The 10872-nt window shown below is 45.8% G+C and overlaps 1 protein-coding gene across 1 annotated transcript in view; it reads right to left on the bottom strand.

Moving 5' to 3' along the window:
- Positions 1 to 4679: 4679 nt before the first annotated feature.
- The window catches only part of C1H5orf52 (chromosome 1 C5orf52 homolog), a 12109-nt gene continuing 5916 nt past the window's right edge, over positions 4680 to 10872 (bottom strand). Inside the window, exon 3 of the mRNA XM_044674303.1 lies at positions 4680 to 4895. Within this exon, the coding sequence (XP_044530238.1) occupies positions 4680 to 4895 (216 nt within the window). The remainder of the gene's footprint in view (positions 4896 to 10872) is intronic.

Genomic DNA, 10872 nt, shown 5'->3' with positions numbered 1-10872 from the left:
CCCCACCCCCAGCCGCGGCTGCCGCCGCCGCCTTCCCCATAGGTGCCCCCGCGAGCCCCGGGCGGAGCCGCCGCCGCCGCCGCCCGCCCCCGCGAGCCCAGCGCCAGCCGGGGGAGCCCGTCACGAGGGCGGCCCCCGCTCCTCCCCGGCGCGGGACTCCCGGCGGGAGCGGCGGCGGCGGGGGTGGTGACAAGGCTAGGGGCAGCAGCGGGACGCGAGCGGTGGCCCCACTGAGGCAGGTGTGAGGCCAGTGGCGACCGCAGCACGTGGGGGGCGGGGCCGTCCGTCACGTGTGCACCCCTCCTGCCGCGGACGTGGGGGCTGGGGGCCGTGACGTGCGTAAGCACCCCTCCCAGCCTGGCTGAAGGTGTGGGGGGGGCGTCACGTGAGCAGCAGCACCAGCAGCAGCACCAGCAGCAGCACCAGCAGCAGCAAGCAGCCGCCCCTCTTCTTGCCCGCCCCCAAGAGTCGGACCGAAGAGAGAGACCGGCCCGAGCAGGTGTGAGGCAGCACGTGAGGGAGCCCCGCCCGCCGAGGTGCCCCGGGTTCTGATTGGTGGATGGGGTATACGGGGCGGGGATGGGCGGAGGCGGGGCCCGCCCATCCTGCCTTTCCCCCACCACACGTGCATGCTCTAATAGGCAGAGAGCGTGAGCTCGCGCGGGACTTGCGCCCCCTGCCGGACAAGCCGCAGAGAGCAAGATATCCTGGCGCCCCCTGCGCTCCCTGCCGGCACTGGCCTGTAGGAGCACCCTGGAAGTGGTCAGCATGTGACGAGCAGGATTGGCATCTCTGGTCTCTGCAACCATGTGGGAAAGAGGGGCCCGCCGGTGTCTCAACAGAACCTCTGGCCTCAGAGAGCCCATCCTGTGAAAGGTATTGCCGCCTAAGCTCTCCAGCACTGGCCTCCTCCTGGTCCAGTCAGTCCTGGTGGCATCCTTGGGTCACCTGGAGACCCTGGAAGATCCTGCCTGGAAGGGGTTTTAGAGACTGCCAGGCCGAGCCTGCATTTGACAGACAAGGAAACTGAGGCTCCAGGGTGTTAATTGCTTGCAGTGTGGCTAAATAGAAGCCAGCCACCGTCCTTCTGAGCATGAAGGTTGCCCATACCTGTCACTGCCTGGGGCATATCTCAGCCTACCTCATTGGCCTTTTTCCTGTATGTGGCCTCATCAAGGAGCCACAGAATACTCTTGAATTTGATCCAGTCATCCAAGTGCAGTCTTGTCTACAGGAGTCAGACCACCTTCATGGCAGTGAACTCATTGGCACTTGTCTACACTTCCTTGGTTGGCCAATCTCTTGAGATCCTACCAGCATAGCCAAAGCTACATTTTTGTTCTCAACATAATAAACAGTGAGGTCTCATTTCATAATGCTTTTCAGTCAGAAGTATGTTAGCAAAAATGGAAGCAACCCTAATTGTTTACTTAAGGCCATCTGTCCTCTGATATTTTCATCAATACCATTCCATCTCCTTTGTGCCTGGAATTCACTCCTTCCTCTGGTTTCCATAACTCAGTTCCAGCACCACTGTTCCCAAGAAGCTTTTGTTTATCTCTCCCTGCCCCCATGGTGGATACTGCCAGTGCCCCCTTTCCCCAACTGTTTTTGTATCTGTTCTTTACTTAGGTGTACATACTATTCTTCTCAATAAAGACTATAGAAATAGATTTTGTAATGCAGATGAGGTCTTTGAGGCTTGAGAAGGGAAGTGACACAAATAGGAAGCAGTATTTTCTGCCCCCACCCACTCACTTGTCCTTTCCTAGGTATATAAGTATCCACACAAAAACATTAAGCACTTTACCATAAGCCAAGTACTGGGGATACAAAAGCAAAAGAGAGCCCCTGTTCTATAGGAGCTCAGTCTAATGGGAGAAAACATAGAACTATGTACATATGAAGATACAGAAAAAACTGGAGATAAGAAAGGGAAAATGCTAAAACTGAGGGATCAGAAGACACTTCCTATATTATACTGAGATTTTAGTACATGAGATAGGTTCCATTTTTGTCTTTGTATCCCCAGTGACCCCTACAGTGCTTAGAATATAGTAGGCACTTCCTGACACATAGCTTTAGAAAATCAAAGAAATAGGCACATATGCTTTAATAATTACATTCTTTTGGAGAGCAATTTTTCCCCATTCTTTTGGTAGCTCCCCTCCCTGACACTTCTAATGCTCTCACTTTCAATTAACAAGCATGAATTAAGCCCCTCCTGTATGCCAGGCATTGTGTTATGCATGGGAAATACAAAGGCCAAAAATATGGTGTCTGAACTTGAACAGCCCCTCTTTTCATGGGGTGGGTGGAACATGAATTACCAATGATATACTAGGTACTGGTTGTCTTCTCAGAGAAACGGACACGTATCTCATTTGTGCTTAAGTTGCTTCAGTCTTTTCATTTTTCAATTGTGTCCAACTCTTCATGACCTCATTTGGGTTTTCTTGGCAGATAATAGTTTTCTATTTCCTTCTCTAGCTCATTTTACAGATTAGGAAAATGAGAAATGGATTAAGTGACTTGCCCAGAGTTAGAAATATGTGGGCCAGATTTGAACTCAGGAAAAAGAGTCTTCCTGACTTTGAGTCCAGTGCTCTAGCCACTGTACCATCTAGACGCCCACATATCACAACAGGGATCATAACATAGGGTTCAACAGTGATTTGGTCATTGAATATGAAAATCATTTTAGCAACATTGCTCCATTTCCCATCACTCGGTTTGGCCTTTTGCCAGTTTCATCAGACTTATTCGACCTGGTTCTCACATCAAGTAATCCATCCACCTTACCCTCATCTCCATTGCCTTTTTTATTTACTCAGCTGTTGGAAAGACTCAGCAACACACTGGACATGTGAAGGACAAGTAGAGTTGTAAAGGACCACGTTGAGGTTGAAAGCCTGGGTAATTGGGAAAATGGTAAGGATTTGGAGGGAAAGTTGAGGTCTGGTTTGAGCAAGGTTGAGGTGTTCAAAAGGTTGCTGATGTTGCAAGACTGGAGCTCAGGAAAGAGGACTGAGTAGGACTGCCTGGAGTCATTAATGCAAATATAGAAGTCAAAAATGAAACCAGGTTGAGGGGGAAAAAATAAATCCATTTTGGGGTTTGGGCCTAGATAGGCATTAGGATGTGTGATTCTGGAGCTTTAGAAAGGCTGAAGATGCCACTCTGAGAACTGAGTCATCACAAAATAAAGGACTGGGACTGGTTCCTGTAAAGAGGGGGAGAGACAGGAAGTGATGTGGAAAAGAAGAGACAAACGTGGTCTGGGCATTTTTCCTTCCTTGGTTTTGGAGAGCTGGTTCCTTGGAGAGACTCTTCCCTTGGATTCTGAGTCAGTGAGTAGAGCTGAAGAAAGCACTGGGACTTCTGAGGACTAACGGGACATCCATATGGAGATCAGGATTTGGGGAAGCCCCTGCCAAGGGTTCTGCTGGACTTCACTGGAGCAGCACTTAGGGCTGGTAGGCTAGACCAGGCTTTGTCTTCTTCCTATATTTCCCACTTTCACTCTCTTTACCTCATTGTAAATAAAAGCTGCTAACAGTCATTTTAACTTAGGGGCTAATATTTTATAATTGGCGACCACTTTTATAACTCTCATATTGAGTCAAACCCTAAATTTAATTGTTACATTAATTGGCTAACCACAAAATTGGAAAAGTACCTTCATATTCCTAATTAAATTATCCCTAAGTCAGTTCTGAGTAGCTAATTCTAGTTAAAAACCTACAGCTTTTGATCTGTTTGCTGCATGAAAGGGCAAGTCCTAAATCTCTCTTTTTTTCTTTCTTTTCCCACTTAAACTGAAAACAGCTGAATAACTGGCAATTGCTTGCTGCTGCCTGATAAGCTGGGTGTTTTTTCTTAAGCAACAATTAGCCAGCCCTCAGGGCTTCACCTGGGGAGATGCTTTCACCATGCCCCTTGGCTCCTTGCCTGGGGGGGAGGGGAGCAGGCCTGCCCCCCCACAAGCTTCCATCTCACAGCCCAGAATTCTTTAAGGCTTTTCCAAACCCCACATCTCTAACATTAGCTTAAGTGGGAAGTGGAATACTAGAGACAATAGTGGGAGGAAAGTTGGACTTGCAATCACAACATCTTGGTTTATGTTCTTTCACAATTTACCAGTCATGACCTTGGGCAACTCATTGAGCCTCAGTTTTCTCATCTATAAAAAGCTGCATCATCTTATCCCCACTGGTGTGATGGGAAAAGGACTTTGGATAGCAGTCTGGGAAGATGAGCTTGTATTATTTCAGTGTGGTGGCAGTGATTCTGTTCATTCCAAAGCTCACCTAATAATGGAATTATCCTCAGAGGTTCAAAGAGCTTAAAATGGGAAAGTCCTTTAGAACCTTGGTTTTACAAAGGAGGGAGCTGAGGGCTCTAAAGAAGGGAAAGCACTTCCCTAAAGTCATAAAGGCAATTAAGTGGCCAACTTGGACTTATCCTTACCTTGATGCCTACTTCCCTCTATTCTTGGGTTTATAACCCACACATCTGTGATGCCAAGGAAACCATGCGACATGAATAAGTAGTGATCAAAAAGAGTTTAGTGGTCTCCAGAACACTCCATGAGGCTGAGCACAGCTCCTCCTCCTCCTCCTCCCCAAGAAAAGGTCCCCTTTCTTGGTCATTTGAGAATGTTTTCAGTTTTGTTGATATCAGAACTTCTGAAGGGGTGCTTTTTTCAAAGGCATCTTCTTGGACTTGACATCATTCTCCCCTCGGTATTTGTGGATGCTCTCCAGGTATCTCTGAACAGGCAGTGCTTCCCGGCGCCAGCGGTTCATTTTCCTCAGCTGATCTGTCATGAACTTCTTCTTTAAGTGGTCAAAGAAGTAACTCATTTTCTTCTTGGTCTTCTCTGCTACTCTTCTCTTAAAGAAAACAAAGGAGAAGGGGAAGAAAGCTTTTAACCCAGAGCAAAGGGAGAATGGAAGAGGAATCAGTGATCGTGGAATGAAGGTGCCAACTGTACCCCTTCACTTCTCAGTGTAACCTCCCCACTACACACTCGTAGGGAGGGTATAATGGTCAGGCTCTCAACGACTTTGAAGCTTCTCTAACTACACACACACACACACACACACACACACACACACACACCTTTACCACCCTAAAGCAGTTTCATAGCACTCACTTGGGTAAAAGGGAACCACCTCAAATGACATCTAGTCCCAACACTTACCTGAAGCATGAATTCTGTCCACAGTGTACCTGACAACTGGTCATCTAACTTCAACCCAAATTTTACTCCAATAATGGGGAGCTCACTACTACAATAGACTGTCTTGTGTCTTTACCTAAACCAGAGTTTCCCTACCTCTGGAGTATGACAAGCATGTATGGGGTGGCAATATCTCAAGTACATGGTAAACTCTAGAATGTACTTCCTTATCATAGTAAAGAGGGGGTATTAGAAAGGTTTACAGAAAAGTCAAGAGAGATTGGAAATGGCTAAGCTACTGGACTAGAGGAGCCTCTTTGTCTCTCTCCCACCCAGGCCTCAGCTCATAGGTGAGATGTGCTAAGAGAGGCAAGTCTAATCAATTCCTCCAGGATCATTAGAAGGATAATTAAGGTACCTCATTTTCTGCTTTCCAATAGCAGACAGCAGTGGCAGAGTTGAGATGTCAACTCCATCCCTTGAGGTCATCCACTGCCAAACCACCCCTCACTTATGCGATCCAGACCATCATCAATGACCATGTACTAACCGAACATGGTGAAGTACTCTCTGTAGGCATCCGATTATGAGACATGGTGATCATCTTACAAAGTGCCTGGGGTGGCCATGTTTTCCAGTGGCAGAATTTGAGGTCCCAAGAAGCAGATTAAATTGGCTACAGCCATGCCTTTCAAGTTCAAGGCTCTTTCTGATTTAACATCTGGCACCTAAGCACAGCAAGGCATAGTGGACAAAGGGCTAGACTAGGAGACACAAAGACCTGAATTCCAAACCTGCCTCAGACAGTGATAAGCTTTATGGTTATAGGAGAACCCCTTGACCCCCAAGAGTCTGTCTGTCTCTTCTACAAAACAAGAACAGTTCTTGGTTGTTTACTCTCGGAGACCATAGAAGGGAAGCACTTGGCAAACCTCAAATTGCTCCAGAATCTGTTACTATTTGAAGGGAAAATAGATACAAAGAAATCTAGACCCAGTATCTACTCTCATGCAGTAGCAGCAGCCAGCCTTAAATTGATCTTGAGTTTCAGTGGGGCTTAAGTTTGAGAGCATGATGAACTTGATGGGGACCCGTGACCTATCTTTGCCCTCATCCGACTTTAAAGGGTTTTGGGAGGTTAGAAACACCACTCTGACTTCTCCAAAAGGAAATTAGAAACAGGGCAGTCATAAGTCATTTACGCCATTTTATACCACCCAGAGGAGAAGGGGGTGAAGCAGGCACCTTCATCCCAGTTTCCTCCTTAGAACCTCGGCAAGCTTTTCCACATTCAGGATCCCCACTGCTAGTCCTGGGATTCAGACCAGCTGTCTTTCTTCTTGAGCTTCTCTCTTCCTTGGAGATCCACACTCTTAATGCCAGGGTTTCAATGATCATCTCGATAGAAGTGACCCAGATTAACTCTGCTCCTCTGCCTCCAGCTCTTTCCTGAACTTGTTCTTCTGTATTTGCCTGGGCATTCCCACCAGCACTCAGTTATTTCCCCCACTATCCTCTTTCTATACCACCCCCCAAGAAGAGTCAATCCAATTACCAAGTCTTGTGAATTCTATCGCCAGAGCCCATTCATTCCTGAAGCCATTGCCTTCTCTACAACCAAGCAAGTCCTCATTGTCTCCAAACAGCTGCCAAAATAACCTTCCAAAGAAACAAGTCTGACTACTTCCCGAATGCCTCTGGGACAAGATACAACTTCCTTGGTCTCACATTCAAGGCCTTCTGTAATTGGTCTACTTGGCTGGCCTTATTTCCCATTGCCAAGGACCTTTCATCTGAGGCACAGAGAGGTGAAGTGCCTTATTCTGCTTCCCACAAGCAGAGGAAGTACCTTTGACTCCTGAGCTCTTTCTGCTACACCACAATGTGCTCCACGGACATTGCAGCCAACCTGAGCTCTTCTTCCCAGGCATTCACATCGCCTTCTCCTGTGTAAGGCTCCCTCTGCCAGGCACTTCTTTTTCTAGTACATTTTGCCTGGATCCTTGATGTAGGAGGGTCTTAATGAGTGTAGATGCAAAGAAAAGTGGACATAAAAGAGGATCCAAGGGAGATCTAGGGGTGGAGAACACTGTAGACACTGTCAGGCTATGGTGATGTGTTGGTGTGTTTGGCTGAACTTTGCCCTTTTCTCCATTTTTATTTTTTGTTACAAGGGATGACTCAATGGGGAGTTGGGGGTGAGGGGATATATTTGGAAAAGGTGACATGAAAACTAAAAAGAAAAATGTGTTTTAATATACATTACCTGAAAAAGTAGGTCAACGCACCTATTATGTACCAGGTACTGTGCTAAACCCTGAGGATACAAATGAAGATCCACTCCCCCCCCCCAAAAAAAATCCCTGCCCTCCAAGAGTTCCCAGTCTAATAGGGAGACAAAATGCTAACAGTTAGCTACCTACAAGATAAAGAGAGGGTAAATTAACAAAGAGAAGACACTGAGATAAAGGTGGAGTGTGGAAAACATCTTGCCGAGGATGTTATTTGAACTGAAACCTTAAAGAGTCAGAGAGGGCAGGAGGAGGAAGTGAGGGAAGAGATTATTCCAGATGTGGGGACCCCCAGAAAAATGCCCTGTATGGGGAATTGGATGGCAGGATTATGTGGAGGAGAGGAACGTGGAAGGATATTGGTGGGAAGGCACTTTTATGAAGGGCCTCTGAAAAGCAGCAGTCCTAGAGGGAACAGGGAGCCATGGGAGTTTCTTGATGGATGGGGTGAGAGACATGATCAGACCTGTATTTTACAAAAATCACTTTAGCAGCTGAGTAGAAAATGGAAAAGTGAGACTTGAGGCAGGTCAACCAACCACAAGGCTATTGTAAAAGTTCAGATGGGAGTGCTGAGGGTCTGTAGGAGGGTGAAAATTGTAGTGGCAGAAAAGAGAAAGGGTCATAGAAGAAGGGTTTGTAAAGGTAGGATTATTGGGATGTGACAAGAGATTGGAATATGGTGGGTGGAGAAGAGTGTGAGTCAAGGTTAGGAACCAGCATATCCACAGCAATAATAAGGAAATTAGGAAGAGGAAAAGGTTTGGAGAAAAGAGAATGAATTTCATTTTTAAAGTGTTGAGTTTCCATCCAGAATGACATGTGCAAAAAGCAGAGATTGAAGTCTGAGAGAGAAGATAGGGTTAGACAAGTAGATCTAAGTGGCATCAGTTTAGAGATGATAAAACCAGAGAAGCCAATAATATCACCAAGGAAATAGACTGATAAGAGGGCCCTGTGTAAAGGGAACCCCCCCCCTTAGTCCAACCTGCACCCTTGTGTGCTGCGTGAAGAGTCCTAGGGGCATGACCGGGAATGAAAGGTTCATTCGTCTGGGCCAAAAGAAAGTATAAAAGAGTGGGTAAGCTCTCTCTATTCCCTTGGATGGTGATGGTGAAGGACTAGAGATGAAAGAGATAGTCATGTGGAGAGACACATGGTTAGAATTAGATTAGAGATAGGCTTTAATCTTAGGGGGCAGCTGAGTAGCTCAGTGGATTGAGAGTCAGGTCTAGAGATGGGAGGTCCTGGGTTCAAATCTGACCTCAGACACTTCACAGCTGTGTGACCCTGGGCAAGTCACTTGACCCTCATTGCCTAGCCCTTACCTCTCTTCTGCCTTAGAGATAATACACAGTATTGACTCTAAGACAGAAGGTAAGGGTTTAAAAAAAAAAAAAAAAAAAAGAAATAGGCTTTAATCTCTATCTGCTTTCTTTATTCAAGTAATATTAATAAACTCTATGGAAACTAAGAACAAGTTTTTACTTTAACTTTAACAGATGGCAACCACTTCAAGTTTTGGGAAAAGAATCCTCTTTTTTTTTTTTAAGAAAGCCTTTTACTATAGAATAGAGGATAGATCAGTTTTGCTCCTGTGTCTGCTGCAAAGCTGTTTTTCACATTTTTTCACCATCGCTTGCCTGTTTTTGGGGTTTTTCCACCACTGTTTGCTGTGTCGCCCGTCCCTTCCTGCCGAAGCTGCTGTCTCCAGACCACTGCTGATTTCCTGGAGCCCAGCCGAAGGGTGAGATAACATTCCCACACACACCTCAAACCAGCACCCCTGGTGAGACAAGTCTCTACCAACTTCCACCCCTGGCTCCCTGTCTCATGGTGTGGCTACTGTGCAGCCTGGACCCTGAGACTGCCCAGAGCAGGAACCCCTGACCCCCACCCACACTATCCACCCCTGTCTGGCTTCCAAGCTGATCCTATCCTAACCCAGGGGGGTTTCGACGCTCCTGGCTGTGAGGGTGGGGACTGAAGTGCCAGCCCACATGAGGGATCTCTTGTGCTACACACACTGGACCCAGACCTCCCAGCAAGGGATGGAGGCTCTGTGCTCCCAGCTATGGCTAAAGGAGCACAGCAGCCAGTACACTCAAGTGTAGTGCCACCCACAGGCAAGAAGTAAAACTGCAGGCAATTTAGTTTTTAAAAAAATTTTAAATAATAAAATTAAATATAATTGAATATATCAAACTGAATTGAATCAAATTGAATAAATTTAAATAAAAAGTATTAATAATTAAAATTATTAATATTGAATTAAATTAAATAAATCAAATTAATAAAATTGAACAAAACCAAATTAAGCCAAAATATCAATGCAATATTAATTAATCTAATATACCAAGTCAGTGCTTCATTATTTCAAACATAATGACATATTTTTCAATAATAATAATTATTATTATATGTATTTATTATTGGTACTATTGCCTTGCATTGGCTTCTTATTTAACCCTACTCTAGTATAGTAGCTTTCTACAATAAAATTAAAGGAAGTTGTGTCTCAAATTTTTTTTTATATTTTAGGATCTTTCCATTGTTTGAATTGCCCATTCAGCAATAGTCAGAACACCTCCAATAGCCAGATCAGGACAGAAAGGCCAGAAATTTTTCTTCTGAATTCAGGGTCAAAAGACTAGATACTGTGGGAAATTTTGCAACAAATCAGAGGAAATCAGGAAAAATTATGCAGGTTCACTCTTGCATAAACTATTGAATTCTTGGGGTGATCCTAATTTTCCTAAAGAATATGCTATGTCAAAGAAGGAAGCAAAGAGATTGTGCAAAGCATGGGCAGTAAAATCCTTTAGCTGGCCAAAGTATGGTTCTTTTCATTTTAAAGGTTTGAAAGAACTAAAACTGGCCACTGCCTAAAAGGATTCTAAAGAATATGTCTACTGGTTACTGTGGGCAAATATGGTTGAGAATTAAACAAAACCCACTGAATATAGTTTGATTGACTCTGAAAACCCTGAGAAAACGCCCTCCAGCCAGGCGGCTATTCTTTCTTTAGACTCTAGACCATTCTGACTTGATTCCTTCAGTTCCTCCTCCTAAACCCTTGATTAAACCTAACAAGAAAGGCACCCGGCTTTCTTCAAGTCAGACCAGGATTTGACTCCTTCCACCCCACCCCCTTCCATACCCCTCTCACCTCCCAGCCCACCTTTGATACTATCTCTTTTATCCCCCTTTACCACCTAAGCCTGGGTCTCAGTCTCTGCCTTGTCCTGCCCACCTCCTCTCTTGCCTTGCCCAGCTTTTCACTGCCCACTGCCCAAACCCACCCTTTCCTCCCCCTTGTTCAACTTCTCCCCCTCTCCTTCCCCTACTGGCCCAGCCTCCCACCCTTCTCCCCCATCCTTACTCTCCCTGCTCCCC

This window comes from Gracilinanus agilis, chromosome 1 (genome assembly GCF_016433145.1).
Source record: "Gracilinanus agilis isolate LMUSP501 chromosome 1, AgileGrace, whole genome shotgun sequence".
Classification (NCBI taxonomy): Eukaryota; Metazoa; Chordata; class Mammalia; order Didelphimorphia; family Didelphidae; genus Gracilinanus; species Gracilinanus agilis.
Note: the sequence above shows the minus strand (reverse complement) of the source record. Positions and strands in the feature narration are given on the sequence as shown.